The following is an 18,393-nucleotide window of genomic DNA, read 5'->3' as shown; positions in this document are numbered from 1 at the left end:
AAATAAATAAAAAATGTGTTTGTTTTAATATTTTTTAAAATCGAATCGTATTATATTCAACTCAAAACATTAACAATGATCTTTTTTAATAAAAATTTTAAAATTAGCAAAAACACTCTCCACTGTTGCCACCGTGATAACAACACATGACCGATTAGATTTGACCGATTATGCACCGATCTTACCTTTTTCAGCCAGATCTATCATAGATCTGGCCTTTTCTGGCTAGATCGACAATAGATTTGATCGAAAAATGCAAGATTGGCACATGACTGACTAATTCTGGTCGATCATGTCGGTGTGCCATTCCAACAACTGACGGCCACTATTTGGTGGTGGTGGCCGGCTATCAGCAATTGATTGGGTGGGTAGGTGGGTTTTTGTTAATTTATATTTATAAACTTTTTTTTGGGGGGGGGGGGGGAGAAGGTGTTTATCCCTGCCCATCAAGGTTTTATGGCCCGGCTGGTTTAACTGGTTCGATCGGAAACCGATGGCTTAGCTGGGTCGGTCAGGGTACAAAATCGGAAATGAGAATTATCCCATTTTGACCCGCTGTTGGACCAGTTTTACTGCAGCGATCCACCGGTCCAACCGGTTTTGTCAACTCAAATTCCTAAGTTCTAAGATTCAAATCCCTTTTACAATTTTCAATTAAAGACATGAGGCTAACCAACCCAAAAAAATAATACTAATCAACGAAGCCACAAGAAGAAGAGAGAATCCAACTCGAAGAAGAGGAGAAAAAACAAGTGAGAGGAGTTGAAACCCTAGGCCGTTGCTGCTGCGGTGGTAATGGTGGTGGAGAATGGTGGAGGTGCATATAACTGTGGCCGCACACAGCTAATAAGAGAGAAGAAAATGAGGATTTTGTGAAAAAGGAAGAGTGAATGTGTTTGTGTGTTTTGGTGTAGAAGGCATGCACCTTTTAATTAGAGGAAAGCTGAAGAATCGGAAGAGCTTTAATAATTAAAACAGAAGAAATGAAAGAGTAAAGAACAGCAAAGAGAGTTGGAGAAAGAAGTTATTGAAGCTTTCTCTCTATACTCTTCTTCGTTCCTGCAATCTTAAGAATAGAAGAGATTGACAATAAATCATTAAGGTGCACTTATATTGCATTTAATGAGCTTTCATTGAAAATAAAAAACAAATATTAAATGTCAAGTACTGAATTGCATTTAATGAAAAACAAATAACAAACTGTTTATTGGTGTACACGTATGAGAGGTGAGAGATAAGGAGAAGTAGACAGAAAACATTAATTGGCTGATGAGATCAAGAAAATGATGTCTTCAGTTTAATCCGTCGGTTGAACTGGTTAATCTGGGACCTGATCATTTGTCTAGGTCATTGATCGGGTCGATTTTTAAAATATTACTGCCCATAGCTCTTTTCATTTATAAGCATTTTATGATGCAAATTAGGTTTTTTGTCCAACTACTAGGTAGGGGAGTTCAAAAAAATATAAAAATCGAATCGAAAAACCGATTAATAAAAAAAAGGGTTTAATTACGGTTTAAGAAATTCAAAAAATCAAATTTTTGGTTCGATCTCTTCACTACGATTGCCTTCTTTAAAAGGCAAACCAAACTACTAGGGTAGGTAGTGGTGTGTCATTTCTTTTGGTTGTGAGCTGAGAATTTTTGACAGCGGAAGGGAGCTGAAAGCGAAGATAGTAAGCCCTCGATTAGTAATTAGTATAAGAATAAGAATAAGAGAACCTGATTCCAGCCGTACTATTAGAACTTTTATCTCGAGACTTGTTAGGAGTAATAAAATAATAATAATTTAAACTAAATCCCTAAAAAAAATTGTTAATAGTGGTCAATAGATATGTATGAATGTTTAATTTTTGTTTGGATATGTATTGTTTATATTTACAATTTAATTTAGGAAAAAAAAAGTTTTATCAAATAAAAAAGGGAAAACCGGTTCGGTTTAGGTTAAAAAAAAGTAGTTAACCGGTTCGGTTAACCGCTTTTGAACACCCCTACTACCAGGAAGTCTTTAACTGGTTATTGTGTCTATCTTGGCTCTTCTCTAATCTTTTGGAAAACTAAGAAACAAACCACTGTCTCCAGATCCTCTGCTGAAGCTGAATATCACGGCCTTGCCTCTACTGTTTGTGAATTGCATGGATTTCTTATATTCTTCAAGACTTTCATGTTCATCTTCACCTTTCTATTCCTCTCTGGTGTGACAATCAGGTTGCTCTCCATATCACTGCCAACCCTGTCTTTCATAAGTGCACCAAACATCTCGAAATTGATTGTCATTTGGTTCGCAATCAATTTAAGGCTGGTTTTGTTCATCCTCAACATACTCCTTCGAAGCTGCAGGTTGTCGACATTTTCAGCAAATCCTTAGCTGGTCCTTTGTTTCATCAATTTACTTCCAAGTTGGGCTTGCTTACAAATAAGTTATTTTATTGTAATATTCAGTATAGTTGGTTACATTAGTTAGTTGCTGAGCTGTAAAGCAGTTAGTTTGTTAGATTAATTTTGTTTTTGTTAGCTACAGTTCTTTGTATATATACAGCAACCTTTTACTTTGAGTAATGCTATGTGCACTAACCAATGTGTACTAATCTAAGTACTAACATTGAAAATTTAAAATTTTTTTTTGAAGGGAATTTCAAATTTCCAATGTTAGTACTTGGATTAGTACTCATTGATTAGTACACATAGTTTTATTCTTTTACTTTACTCAATAACAGAATATATGACTTTACCCAAATAGCTTTTACTCTATAAAGCTTGCGTTACTCTGTTCAGAATGTTATCTCTACAAATATATATAAGTGAGAAAATGGAAAATGAAGAAAAGAAAAAACAGAGGAGCAGTTGTTCAACTAATAATTGAGAACAATGTTTCATTCATATAAGTTGTATAAAAAATTCTGAGTTCTCAAAGCTACTGCCGGCAGTACAAGTTGAATTAATTTAAAAAGTATTTATAACCTAATGCTAAATGAAAGTAAAGAGATTCTAATTACAAATCCATAAAGATAAGTAAACAATTCAAGTATTCTCAAAGTAGATATTCTAACTAAACAATTTCTTTTATTTGAAATTAATTATATACAAAAAGAATGAATTGTTGGAACCACATACCAGTTCCAAATGCAGTGCAGTAGCTACAGAATTTGTGAAACTTTATTGTGGCAACACATTTAAATGAGATTTCAGAATAGAGTTTGTACCTTTATCTCCCTTGAGGATATGCAAAACTTCCAGCAACCACCTCGGCTAGCAGATAGGTTATTAATAGGAAGAGTTTATTAAGATAAAGTGGATCCTTAGTGATAGATTTCATTCTTTGCTTCTGTCAGTCGAAAGATAAAGCATCTGTAACTTAATACAAAGTGAAAGTAATGAGATTCTGATTCAAAAAAGCATAAAAGATGCGTAAACAGTTTCAAGTATTCTAAATTAAATATGCTTACTAAAAAATACGTTTTACATTTATTATACCAGTTACCAGTTTCAAATGCAACTACCTGCAGACTGGATCAATCAGTTGTTTTGTCTTCTACTTCTAGTCATTGACAATCCAGGTAATGACTAGAATTAAATATTCTAATTTTAGTCATTACCTGGATAACCCCTAAGGTTTAGAAAAAATATAACAGTGGTAAGTGGTAACCCTCTGGATTGGAAAAGGCANTGATAATGGTAAAAGCAAGGAATGCCTCAACAAGTCAAGGATATGTTTGATCTCGATTTTACCTTCGTGGAATTGGTTTGGTGTAACAGATGGTTTATTGGATGAGAATATATTACCGAAGAAGTCAAGGGCAAGTTGGATTAGGGATTCGTCGGGAGAAAGTTTGGTCAAGCTAAACAAACGCTCAAGCACCATCCAAGGAATTTGGTTTTCAAGCAAAATCAGGTCATGGTTTAAATATTCTTGTAAACAAGAAATGGTGAATATGGGGTCATTTGGATCTCTAAGTTCTTTTTTGGCATCTTTGCGGAACAACTCAATAATGAAGCAACCATCAAGTAGCAAAATCTCTACAAATTTCTTCGTCCTAAATCCAACTGACTCTGCATAGCAATTACGGGCCTCTGCCTCAACTGACCTGATGGCTTGGACTAGCTGACTATATAGCTCCTCCGGGCATGTTGATCGACCAAGGAGGCCTTGTAAATAGTCCCATTTGACTTTTTGTGTGAATTTCTGTTGCTTTCCATGGTGAAATGGCCCAAATGAAAATGCATTGGGTTCATACGCTGCTTCATTATGCTTACAGAGAATTGTTGGGGTTCTAAAGATGGAAAAATTAGGTGACACTGAGAAGTTATAACGCATTATATTTTCAAACGAACACTGCAACGAGTTGATGTTAATCGTACTGTAATCCTCTTTTTTACTCTCTGCCATACTGATCTTTATATTGTATCTCTGAGAAAGAAAAAAATAAAAAACTCACCTTAATTGAAAATTACTTAAAGCCGGCATTTGAGAACTATAAATGTTNTAGGTGTTGCAAATACTTCAATCTTCAATTTTGATTTGGTAGCTCTTACTTCTTAATTCATTAGTTTCCATTTAAATATACAAATTTAATCTTCAATATAAATAAAAACTATAAAGAAAAGAATATACATATAAATTCTAAGAGAAAACAAGTTAAAATAAATCTTTATACAATTACCAATTTCTTCATCCTACTTCACCAAAATCAACCTAAAAAACATTTTAATACGGAGATCTTCATCAAAATCAAACTAAGAAACATTTTAATACTGAGTTCATTAGGCAAAACAATCAAATTTCACACCAAATAAGATTTAATCTCTAAGTCACACAACACTTTCCTAAAAAACAAACACAAATAAACTGATAAGCATTCAATTATCAATTTCTTCATCAAACCCCTAGCAAATCAATGGTCGTCACCAAGCACTAAAGCATTAACACTTTTTATCACACACGACACCCAGAATGGAATACAAGGTCTGCAAGAATGCGAGAATCAAAAGAATTGCACCCACTACTTGGGAAACCAGAGCCAAGGGGGTGGTGTAGTTTTGAAAATAGAAAATGCGCCATCTGGGCCACCAGCGTTTACGGTGTTTCTTCTCTTCCAGGCAAATGTCTTGATAAAAGAACTGCTTCACATATGTATCATAGTATAGCTTGTTGAAGAATTGCTTTGCGTCCTCTGGATTCAACCAATTATCGATAATATTCTTATCGCTGAGTATCTCAACGTCTTTGCTGATCTTAATGAGATTATCCATCAGTTTCGCATAAGAAGTGACTATGGGTGGATAATTTGGACAACATTGTTCAAAGCTGATGAGGTTTCGAAGAATGGTTTCAGTTGTCTCTTGAATCAGTAGAGGTGGAATCTCTAGTACACCATTTTTAAATTTTATTTCCAATATTCTTTCTGCTTTTTTTTTCTTAAACTTGATACCGGCCTCGTTGATCTTTGTAGCACAAGGGAAGGGTTCCCATCCCGTGGGTTTTTCATTGAACTTATCTGGTGATAATGGTAAAAGCAAGGAATGCCTCAACAAGTCAAGGATATGTTTGATCTCGATTTTACCTTCGTGGAATTGGTTTGGTGTAACAGATGGTTTATTGGATGAGAATATATTACCGAAGAAGTCAAGGGCAAGTTGGATTAGGGATTCGTCGGGAGAAAGTTTGGTCAAGCTAAACAAACGCTCAAGCACCATCCAAGGAATTTGGTTTTCAAGCAAAATCAGGTCATGGTTTAAATATTCTTGGAAACAAGAAATGGTGATTATGGCGTCATTTGGATCTCTAAGTTTTTCTTTGGCATCTTGCGGAACAACTCACAATGAAGCAACGTCAAGTACCAAAATCTCTACAAATGCTCTCCTCAACACAGCTTTCAAGTGGCCCTGCATAGCAGCAGGGCCGTCTCTAGAACATTTGACCCTAGGCAGGAGTTACTTTGGGCCCTCTAATAATATAAGCATATTTAAAAAATTATTATTATTATTATTATTTTTTTGCCTTTTGAGATGAAAAATCACTAGGAGAGGGCACATCAACCAGCAGGCTACCAAGGTTAGGTTGGTGGGGGGTTTTGAGAAGATGTTGGAGAAGTGATGGGTGGTGAAATGGGTGATTTCCAATGCCAAGATTGATAAGAAAATGCTTGGAGTCATGGCCCAAAGGTATCGTGGCCGACTGATTGGCAGAGCAAACGATATAGGAATGTGATAGGGGTTTTGGTATGGGCTGAGGGAGGAAGATTGTGTTGGGGAAGGCCAACAATGTCGAGTACATGCCAAAAGGCTAAAAATGGCTGTCGTGTAGTGGAGTTGGGTTGCGAGATTCATAAAAATTAGTCAAATCAGGGCTTCAAGTTGGGAATATGATGATGATTTCATTCGATTTTGGTGAAAAATCGACCGGAACCAAAATTGACCGAAGTCACTCCAACCACTGCGCAAAAGAGGGCTGGAGATGATTTATGTGAATGTCAAATTTTGGGATTGAATTAGGGGTGTAGTATTTGAGATATGAAAAACTATTTTAGTCTTCCATGCTAAAAAGATTCAATGTATTAATTTAGGGGTATTAACTAGATATATAAAACTAGAAGTACAAACTTGCTATTTTGTTAAACTTTGGGTGAGAATATATGTAAAAAGTTTATAATAAATTGGATTTTTTTGGCTTTTTTTTGGGGTCTCTTGCTTAGATAAAATTATAAACCATTTTTATTTTTGTAAGATATTAAAAAAAAAAAAATTTATAAAAATTTGGTGGCCCCCTTTGTTTTTGGCCCTAGGCAGTGTCTCACCTGCCTACCCCTTAAGCCGGCCCTGCATAGCAGCCCCGCGCCTCTCGCTGAATCGATCTGATGGTTTCTGTGAGCTGACTATATGCTCCTCTGGATTGTTTGATCGTGCGAGGAGGTCTCGCAAATACTTCAATTTTATTTGTGTGTGGCTTCGATTGTTTTGTTAGCTCCGTAGTGGAATGGCCCAATCGAGAATGCATTTGGCTTATATGCTGCTGTTGTTGTGCCTAGAAAGAATTTTCGGGGTTTGAAAGATGGAAACTTAGATGACATAGACAACTCATATGCCAATAAGTTTTCATAGGAACTTGGCAGTGGACTCGACCATGTTAACAACATTTCATCTTTTTGACTCTCTGACGCCATAACAATATTCTCACGTGGCTTGCCTCTTTGAATTTTATCTCTGCAAATATATGTGAGAAAATGGAAAATGAAGAAAAGAAAACAGAGAGGAGCAGTTGTTCAACTAATAATTGAGAACAATGTTTCATTCATAAGTTGTATAAAAAATTCTGAGTTCTCAAGCTACTGCCGGCAGTACAATTGAATTAATCTGAAAAGTATTATACCTAATGCTAAATGAAAGTAAAGAGATTCTACTACAAATCCATAAAAATAGTAAACATTCAGTATTATCAAAGTAATTTCTAACTAAACAATTGTTTTATTTGAAATTAATTATATACAAAAAATGAACTGTTGGAACCACATACCAGTTCCAAATGCAGTGCAGTAGCTACAGAATTTGTGCTTTATGTGGCAACACATTTAAATAGATATTTTCGAATAGAGTTTGTGCCTTTATCTCCCTGAGGATATGCAAAACTTCCAACAACCACGCGGCTAGCAGATAGGTTAATAGGAAGAGTTTATTAAGATAAAGTGGATCCTAGAGATAGATTTCATTCTTTGCTTGTGTCAGTCGAAGAAAAAGCATCTGTAACTTAATACAAAGTGAAAGTAATGAGATTCTGATTCAAAAAAAGCATAAAAGATGCGTAAACATTTTCAAGTATTTTAAATTAAATATGCTTACTAAACAATACGTTTTACATTTATTATACAGTTACCAGGTTCAAATGCAACTACCTGCAGACGGATCAATCAGTTGTTTTGTCTTCTACTTCTAGTCTTGACAATGGGGGAAGTTATTAAAAACATTTGAAGTTTACATTTATTAAAAGGCTATCAAGTTTTGAAATGTTAACTAAATACCATATTATTGATTAAGGGTATTAGTGCTTAATTAGATTAATGTAATCTTTCAAAATTATCTATATTTCCACAAACCCGAAATTGTTGCAAATAAACCCAAAAACCTTCTTCTTCCTCCCGCCATTAACGCATCTCTACCTGCATCTTCTCTCTCTTCTTCTTGGCGTCGTCAACATCTTCTTCTTCCTCTGCATCTTCTTCTTTTCCCTCCTTCCTGTACATCTTCTTCTTCCTCATTCCTCTATATCTTCTTGTTCCTCCGCCATTAACACTTTCTTCTTCCTCCACCATTAACATCTTCTCCGGCAAAGATCTCCCTCCTCCTCCTCCTGACATTTCGCCTAAGTATGTGTATCTCCTTTTTACATTTTATATTTAGTTTACAAAGATTTAATAATGGATGGGGTTTGGGTTATGATTTTGATTTAGTTGTTTAGGTTGTTGGGCGTGTTTGATGTAATGTAGTTTTGAAAGGAGTGAAATTTTGTTGAAAATTTGTTCTGGGTATTTATTCTGGGTATGATGGATCGATTGTAGGTGGAGATGACTAAAAATGTGTTCTGGGCACGATGGATCGCTTAAGCGATCTGGTGTATCGCTTAAGCGATCCGGTAGGTCTAGTAATGCAGCAGATAGATCGCTTAAGCGTCAGGTATGTGGCATAAGATCGCTTAAGCGATCTAGTTAAAGTCTTTGTTGGGAGCAATCGCTTAAGCCGATCGTAAATGGCATAGATCGCTTAAGCGATCACGGTTATTTATACTGAATCGCTTAAGCGATCAAGTGTATCGCTTAAGCGATCCAGTATAAAAACCATGATCGTTCAAGCGATACATCAACCAAATATGCGAATGTGCAGATTCTTTATAAACTATTTGAACCCTTGTACACAGCATTTAGAATATTGTTTTTCTTGCATTACAGGTAGTTGGCTATTATTATGGGAAAAGTTGTTTTGGTGTGAATATTTTGGTGGTGGGGGGGGAAGAAAGTAGGTGGAAGTGGATTGGGAAGAACAAGAAGTTACACCAATTCGTGACTCCAGAGGTTAGTTTTGATGATTTGATTGATGAAATAAATAATAGAAGTATTTGAGTTGCTCGCTAATGATATAGTTGGAAGTATTTTTAAGCAGAGCTCCTGAAAATTATAAGTACCTCTGCTGTTTAAAGTCGGATGAAAGTGTTGAACTTATTTATGATTGATATGGCCGATAGTGGTTCGGGCCGATTTAAGGGTTTCTTAGTAAAAAACCGTTGGAAGTTGGTTCCAAGAGGGGGATAACAGGATGTAGGCGGAGATTTGCCGGTTTAATTTGAACTGCGAGGCCATTGATTTGTTAGCTGAAAAATCAAGAGTAGACGGTGAATTGGGTGGTGAGGAGGACACTATAGAAGAGGTTTGGTGATGGGGGCCAGAATGAAATGTTGAGGAGGAGGACCCCGTAGATGTTCCACAGATGTAGAGATTCCTTTAAATACAGATTATGCGAAGGCGTAGTTGTGAAGAGAACACTATGGTCGTTTATGCAAGTTCAAAGGGGCAATTGGAGGTAGTAGTGGATCAGCTCATGTCTTTACGGATGGATCGGACTTGCGCATAGGATTTATTTGACAACAAAGAGAGTGGGTGAGGAAGCTAAAACTGTTGTCGTGAAAGGTAATTTTGAGTTCATCACCAAAAAGTCAAATTATAGCTGTGACGGTTGCATGTCGTGACCGAAACTGCAAGTGGCGGGTTTTATGTAGAAGGTTGGCGGAGTCGAAAAGTTTATTCTTCACATATACCCGTGAGCACACATGTGGTTTGGGACATATTTTGGGTGAGCATTGACAAGCGTCCCTGATGTTATTGGCAATTTGCAAAAGTCGGTTCGTCGAAGGGAAGTCCATCTCCTAAAGACTTCAGAGACTTGTGCGCACAGAGTTGGGATGTCTGTTAGTTACTGAAATGCTGGAAAGGTAACAACATGCACACGATTTTGTGAGGGGCACGCCGGACACGGGTACGCAGTATTAGAAGCGTACCGTTATATGCTTAAGTTGACAAACTAAGGTAGCAAGACGGCTTTGAAGTGGGACAGGAATATGTTTTAATATTTTTTTTGTTGCTTATGGTGCTGCTATAAGGGGTTTTGTAAACAGAGAAAGGTGTTGGCTGTTGAGTGTTGCTTTCTAACGGGAAGTATGGAGGTACATTGTTGGTGGCCATGCACAGGACACGAAATCACACATATCCGTGTTCTGTGTGTGGTTGACTCTAGAATGACGATGCGTGGACTTGGTTTTTTCAGCAGTTACGTACGATAGTGCCTGACAGTGCAGTTTGTGCATAATATCCGATAGGCACAACTCTATAGAAGGGGGCCACTATTTCCCGTCAAGCACATCACGGATTTCTGTATGAGGCACCTTGGTGAGAACATAAAACAAAAGTTTAAGTGTGCTGGCCTCCTTCGACATACTACATGGCAGCAAAAGCTTATCGGGTTGATGAGTTCGAGGAACACTTCCGCAAATCCGATCAAGATGTTAGATTTGCTAAGTATCTTGAGCATGTGTTGGTTTCAAGAGATGGAGTAAAGCTTCTTTCCTGGAAGAAGGTTTGATGTCATGACCACGACATAGCTGAGTCCATAAATTCGAAGTTGTTATAGAAAGAGAGTTTCCTAGTTGCACTTTTTGATGCAATCCAAAGGACACTGTCGCGGTGGTTCCATGAGCGTCGTATGGAGTCAAATAATTTTACTACAACCCTTGTTCCGTCAGCTGAAAAAATATTGCGAAACATATGGAACTGTCAAATGCACTGTTTGCCTATCCTCTTAGCTCAAAGTTACTGTGCACGGCTATGGTCCGGATGCCCTAGTTAACCTTGTTACAAAAACTTGCAGCTGTAAAGTGCTTGACATTCAACTTTACCTTGTCCTCATGCACTAGGCACTGAAACACCAACGGAAGCCGGATTTTGGTTCAAGAATTTACATGGAACTTTGCTCCCCTTTCTATATACAGATCACTACATGCTAGCATATTCAGAAATGATATATCCGGTGCCTCCGAAGAGCATGGGTAGTGCCGCCAGAGGTGGCTGACATTATCCTCCACCGCCATTGAAAAGACACCAAAGGGGAGAAAAAGGGTTAAGCTTATCCATCAGCCTTTGAGTTCCCCGGAAGATGAATAAGTGCTCAATTTGCCAACAACCTGGTCACAAGAGAAGCAGTTGCCAGAAGTAATTAGGGTCGATTCGAAGAAGGATGAAATTATTGATGTTTAAATTTTATTGTTACCTTTATAAAAATATCTTTATATTGTGTATTCTTATTACATGGTCTAAATATTTGTTGGTGATTTTAGTTTGGAATTAGGCTGTCAAATTGAGAAAAAGTATGGAATTATACTGTTTGGATTTATTTTGTCAAAATTCGGAGAAAAGATGCAAATGTTATTGCCCACATCGCTTAGCGACTAAGTGTATCGCTAAGCGACAAAGTGTTTTCGCAAAGGATCGCTTAAGCGATAAAGGGATCGCTTAAGCGCTCGTGCCACTGGACTGATTGATTCTGCCCAGGTGCATGATCGCTTAAGCGATCCACGATCGCTTAAGCATCCACGATCGCTTAATCGACCAGGGGAAAAAGGCAATATTCGCTTAAGCGATATCACTGATCGCTTAAGCGTCATGGACCTAGGCAGATTTGCTTCTGCCAATCACATGATCGCTTAAGTGATCCATTGTATCGCTTACCGATTCTTCTCAAATGTATTAAAATTTAACAGATACACCCCCACCTACCCACGTGACAGATTCTTGCCACCGGAGCCGGAATCTGACCGGAAAGGCGTTTCGATTCACAGTGGTCGGATCTGGCCGATAGGGCCTCTATATGGCCTTTTCCGGCTAGATCGACCACGGTGTGGCCGAAGGCCCCACGATCCGCCAGAACTGGCCTGAGACGAACGAAAATTCCAGAGCTTCCGTCTGTGCAAGCCAATATATGGCCGTCGTTGACCGTCAAGGTCGGACATTTCATTGAAAGTCCATGACGGGAAGATGTGGCTTTTCCGGCCATATCGACGGTGGATATGCCGGAAAAGGTCACAACTGGCCATTACCGGCCATTTCCGTCGTTCGTTGCTGTCGCGTAGCCAGAATCTGGGAAGTTGGGTGGGTGGGGGTGTTTTTGTTAATTTGAACTTTTTCTTGGTATTAATGAAATTAATTCACTTAATGGGTCAAAAATTAATTAAAAATATACTAATATTTCCTAAATAATTAAGCCACAATATAAAATATACTGAACGAATCATAAACCCTATATGTTTGATATAATGTAATAACGGAACAGTGCTCTGAACGAATCGTAAACCCAGGTTTCATACTGACGTGTAAGAACTAATGTTTTATATAAATGTAATAACGGAATAAGTGCTCTGAACGAATCGTAAACCCTTATAGGTTTCATACTGACGTGTAAATGAACTATATGTTGATATATGTATAACAGAACAAGTGCTTGAACGAATCGTAAACCATAGGTTTCATACTGACGTGTAAGGAACTATATGTTTGATATAAATGTAATAACGGAACAAGTGCTCTAACGAATCGTAAACCCTTATAGGTTTCATACTGATGTGAAAGGAACTATATGTTTGATATAATGTAATAACGAAACAAGTGCTCTGAACGAATCGTAAACCCTATGGTTTCATACTGACTTGTAAAGGAACATATGTTTGATATAAATTTAATACGAACAATGCTCTGAACGAATCGTAACCCTATAGGTTTCAACTGACGTGTAAAGGAACTATATGTTTGATATAAATGTAATAACGGGACAAGTGCTCTGAACGAATCGTAAACCCTATAGGTTTCATACTACGTGTAAAGGAACTATATGTTTATATAAATGTAATAACGGAACAAGTGCTCTGAACGAATCGTAAACCCTTAAGCGATCTTCCGAGGCAGATGACATCTGCCCAGGCTATGATCGCTTAAGCGACCTTTGTATCGCTTAAGCGATATTACTAAAAGATCGCTTAGCGATTTATAATCGTTTAAGCGATCTTTTCCGAGGCAGAATGACATCTGCCATACTATGATTGCTTAAGCACCTTTCGTATCGCTTAAGCGATTATTACTAAAAGACGCATGATTGCATAACGATTTGTGATCGCTTAAGCGATCTTTTCCGAGGCAAATGACATCTGCCCAGACTATTTCGTATCGCTTAAGCGATTATTACTAAAAGACGCATGATCGCTTAAGCTTTTATGATGCTGCTAAGCGATCTTTTCCGAGGCAGAATGACATCTGCCTACAATGATCGCTTAAGCGACCTTTCGTATCGCTTAGGCGATTATTACTGAAATACGATGATCGCTAAGCGACCTCTGGTATCGCTTAAGCGATTATTACTAAAAGACACAGGATCTTATATGACAAACCATACATAGTAAATTGAAACTGCTGATAAATTATCTTATATGGCACAAACAAAATTATCCAAATATCAGATCTAATTCTTTACAATGATCACACCAACATGTAAATATTTATAATTTAGTTTTTGATGCCAAACAGTTAGACCCACAGTGAGGTATCAGGCAGTCCATGCTTGAAAAGATGCCCACGACATCATTCTTCCCGATGCTTTCTGGCTCTGCACTAGCATCCAACAAATTCAAGATGATATCTACAAGGGCGGCAATAGGGTGCCTCGTTGACTTTCTGGGATTGACCATTCCATCTTAGTGACCTACAGTGTAAAACACCATAATATGAAAAGGCATGAATTAGAAAATAGCCAAGCCATGAGAACAAATTAAATAGCAGTTCTGACACAAAGCACACATCAAAACACCATTGAAAATGAACATGTATATACACCCTTATTGATATTAAACAGTCACATAAACTCAACTCAAAAAACCCAGTATGAACATCAACATCACATAAACTATACAATTCGCGTCCAACTTTCATACCCTTTGATTGGGTTCTGGTCACTTAAAACGGATCCATCTGCCCATGGAGCAGTCGACAGCCAGCGCTCCCGACATTCTCTCATTGTTTCGTCATTCAAGCTGTCCATCGGCTGTTGGTCATGTCGAACTGAATAAATTTCAGGGCATATGCCCCACATTCAGCGCTACAATAGGAAGAAGACATTAGCATTATAATAAACTTATAGAACAATTGTATTATGTAAGTTAGTTTTAAACAAAATTTATCTTGACTCATTTATTGGCAGTTAGAGTGCTGAATTCGCCACTTTCCGGTTAGTACCTGATCCCCCAACTGCCCAAACATCCCGCTGTCACGCAACACCGCTGGAACAACCTGGACAGTGGCTCCACCTCGACCTCCAACTGCTTGTCTCGACAAATAGTTGGTTGCAGTCAAGGATCTTCAGACACCCTTCCTCTAGATCGCAGCGACTGCTATCCAGTGCATCTGTTTGACGAGGATGATGCAGTACACTCTTTTAACAAAGCCCAACCGTGGCCATATTTGGCCGATCCCCCCTTACGTACTACATAATCCTATCACAAACCGGAAATCATCAGGGATGCAATCCGACTGTGGTGCGGCCAATCATTTTCGCTTCGTACTTTTGCTACACCACTAGCAACGACATTTTTAATTAAAGACCGATATGCCGAAAACAAGCGTTTGCCCAAACGCCACATCGGTGATAGCACAGTCGGGATACACAGATCACCATCACTAGTCTGTCGTAGCCTCATCAGTGCCAATATCCATCATGTGCTACATCAAATAAAAACAACAAATAATTATGGAAAACCACGGCAAAATAAGGAAAATTAAGTGAAATAACTCACCGAGTCCTCAAGCCACGTCCCCATCGTCAACAACTTCTGAAACCATTCCCGGATAATCCCCTGTCTACACTTTATATGGCCATCAATTCCCGATCCATTGTAAGGCATAAAGGTTTTTTCCTTTCCTCTATTGGCCTATACAAATCGACATTTGAGTCCAATTTCCCTTCCCCACTTCCTCCCCCTTCCTCCAATTTTACATCCCCGCTCTTCGCCTCCCAACTCCCCCTCCTCCATTATCACCGCCCCACTTCCACCACCAACCTCCTCAACCTTCTCTCTTTCTGGTTGTTCCTCCATTTGTTTCTTCTTATTTCTTCTTCTTTACCTTGTCACTACCATGTAAGGCGATTCACAAACTTGCTCTTTCGGCTCTCTCTTTTCAGCCAGTTTGCACTTCAACCGCCTTTAATTCTCCACCAACTTCCTCCTCCATTGTACCAACTTCGCCTTCCATTGTAGCTACTTTCCCTCCCACCTTATCCACTTTCTTCTCCACCCTTTTCATTGTTTCTTCCATCTTCTCAAGCTTTGCATAAACGACTGTTGTAAAACTCTCAAACAGGCCGTTTATGAGGTCAACAACCTCATTCTCCCTACGCCAATGTCTCGGCAAAGCTTACTTGTTGTACCGGTTTGCTGAGGCATACGAACCTCTTCCTCCTCTTTCTCCTCCTCATCCTCGGCCCCCCGAGCTTCATTATCCTCAGCATCAACGACATTGTCAAGCAATGGCCCTGCAACGCCATCACATGCGTGACCCTTTTAGGTCCCCAGCATGCGTTCATCTGTTCATCCCTTTCATCCTCCATTGCTCTGAAAGATGTGAAATAGTCTCTTTCCGCTTCATCCCCAATAGGGTCAAAAAGGGACAACGACTCCCTGCAATAAGAAATAAAAACAATCAGATTGAGCAAAATAAAACAACTGCATATTCAAAGCTTAATCCTTCAATCTTACCCCAGCTGCTTGAATCTCAATCTCTATTGGCCATAATCCCAATGGTTACACTCTCGACATGCCACCGCAACATCCTAGGAAATTGCTGTTGCACATTCACATTGTTGCTCCTCCCCCCCCGCTTAGCGAAGACAGGGATGGCCTCGTACATCCAAGCCTACATTGTAAAAACAGTCCATGTCATTATTCAAACACACATATTATAAAAATTAACATAGAGCTATTAATATTTACCTGCATTGCCCATGGGAAGCCAAACAAATTATACGTGCTTGGTTTAGCCTTCCCGCCCCATTCGGCATGCTTTAACGCCATGTCTGGTTTTTTCAGCTCTTGATGGTTCGCTCAAATGATATCCGTCCCCACGGATAAGAATTAAGAACTCCAAGTCGCTTACAAATAGAACCAATCTTTCTCAATAGCTTTTGTTGAGTCACCAGCCAATAAGATAGAATGTAAAAACAATATCAAGCACACTTTTATCTTCTCTGCATCACTAAACCGAACTGTAGATAGCCTCTTCTCTAAAACTTTTCCTGTAATAGACTTTGCCCCTTCTAAACCTTTTTACAAAGTTTATGGCTCCCGCACTCTTCCTTACTGCGTCTGCCTCCGCCTTAGTTGGCACTTTCCCGCATCCTAAGCCCGTCACCAACGCATACTCCATCAGACCAAACTGTAGTGGCTTCCCCCTCCACCACGAACCACATTCATTTTTTTTTCTTGCATTTTACTGAGTGCATCAACATGTAATGCACTCCCTGCCCCCAAAATGACTTTTTCCACTTTTTTCCCATTCTTAAAAACTGACCGAAACAAGTGTCCACAATCTCTTTCACCGTGCCTCATTCAGCTAAAATGGCCCTTATTCTGTCAAAAACCTCCCAGCTCGACCTCACCGTCACCCTTGCAGGGAATAGGGTACCTTCTCACTTATGGCTCCAACTCGTACTCTCTAACGCTTCGGTCCGCACAATCTGCACAATCGTTAAATAAAATGTCATCAACAAAAATAAACCAAAACCTATAGTCGCTTAAGCGATCTCGATCGCTTAGAAATCTTTACTGTCTCATGCAAGATCGCTTAAGCGATTTTAATCGCTTAGCGACCAAAATTTAACTGAGAATCTCTTAATCTGTGATTCTGCCCAGCCCTAAGATCGCTTAAGCGACCAAGAGTAAACACTCATGATCTCTTAAGCGATCTTTGGTCTGGGCAGAATCATCTGCCCAGATCTCAGATCGCTTAAGCGATCATTTTTATCCTTAAGCGATCATTGCTGCATCACGAGTAAAACAGAAAATCGCTTAAGCGATACAAATGATCGCTTAGCGAAATTACAAGCAACATTCCCAAACTACGTACCCTTCTTCGCCGGCCTTCTCCTCGTCGCCTGGATCCTCCGGCGACTCCTCCTGCCCTGAATTATCGCCGGAATCCACCTCCTGGCCTGCATTCTCTCCGGAATCCTCCTTCTGGCCTGAATTCTCGCCTGACTCCTCGTCTTCAGACCCCTTTGCTGGTTTTTCCCTCTGTTCTTGTGCCGCCGGCTCTCCTCTACGTGTGGACCACCTTCAATGGTCAGATGATCCACCGGAGCAGCCATTGAACTGCTTGCCCACCGGAATCTGATTCGAAGTGGCGTTGGTTGTCGTCGTCATTGTGAGTGTCAGCCATGGTTTTGGATTGAATTTGGTGTGAAAATTTGTAGTTTGGATTGGAAATATGGGCTGGGTCGCCGGAAATCGCGCAGTTCCGTTTATAGTTGAAGAAATCGATTTTAGGGTTCAACAAATCGATCGAAAATCGCGCTATATCGCCGAAAATCACGACTGTATTCGGTTTAGGTTTAAGAAATTGATTTAGGGTGCAAATCATTGGTGTTGGATCAAAAAATCGCGTCTCCCTTTCGTTCAAGAATCGCTTTTCAACTGATGAATTTCGATTAACGACGTGATAGTTTTACGGGCCTTGTTTTGCGAAATTTCAAAATTTGAAAACTTTCATTATTTCTGATTCGGCCCACATATGTTTTAATCTTTTCATTTTAACCCATTTTACGTGTTTAATTAATCCTAACTATGCCACGTCATCTTCTCTAAATTATAAAATATTTGATGAACAGTTTCAAGGCCATTTTCTTAAATACATACTTGGGGGGACCGGGCAGCTAAATTTTCTCCTTATTTTGTATCCTATATCTCTCTCCAATTCTATTTTACTAATATTCTTTTATAAAAAAGAATCTCTATTTGATTAATCTTCCAAGAGTATATAATTAATATTTATCATCTCTATTAAACCAACGTTAATTTTATAATACCACGATGGAAAAAATCTAGAATACCATTGAACTATCATATTATTTATACAACAAAGCAAGATAATTACAACACTTGGGACTTGTTGACCGTGAGTGTTGGTGTAGGTGTTGCAAATACTTCGGTCTTTAATTTTGATTTGGCAGCTCTTACTTCCTAATTAATTAGTTTCCATTTAAATATACAAATTTAATCTTAAATATAAATAAAAACTATAAAGAAAAGAATATACATAAAAATTCT

At 38.6% G+C, this 18,393-nt stretch overlaps 2 protein-coding genes across 2 annotated transcripts; both read right to left on the bottom strand.

Annotated features, from left to right (window-relative positions):
* Positions 1–3,606: 3,606 nt before the first annotated feature.
* On the bottom strand, positions 3,607–4,386 carry LOC116110161 (UPF0481 protein At3g47200-like). Its single transcript, XM_031396392.1, has one exon. It carries the CDS (start codon positions 4,384–4,386, stop codon positions 3,607–3,609), a length of 780 nt encoding a protein of 259 aa, XP_031252252.1.
* A 533-nt stretch (positions 4,387–4,919) lies between these two features.
* On the bottom strand, positions 4,920–17,506 carry LOC116110150 (UPF0481 protein At3g47200-like). The gene is given in 6 exon segments (XM_031396385.1): positions 4,920–5,781; positions 6,802–6,937; positions 6,940–7,199; positions 15,589–15,750; positions 17,195–17,401; positions 17,448–17,506. Coding segments are annotated over 6 exon segments (1,686 nt in total).
* Between the last annotated feature and the right edge of the window lie 887 nt (positions 17,507–18,393).

This window comes from Pistacia vera, unplaced genomic scaffold (assembly GCF_008641045.1).
Source record: "Pistacia vera cultivar Batoury unplaced genomic scaffold, PisVer_v2 Contig1180, whole genome shotgun sequence".
NCBI lineage: Eukaryota > Viridiplantae > Streptophyta > Magnoliopsida > Sapindales > Anacardiaceae > Pistacia > Pistacia vera.
The sequence above is the reverse complement of the archived record's forward strand: the minus strand, read 5'-3'. Positions and strand labels throughout refer to the sequence as shown.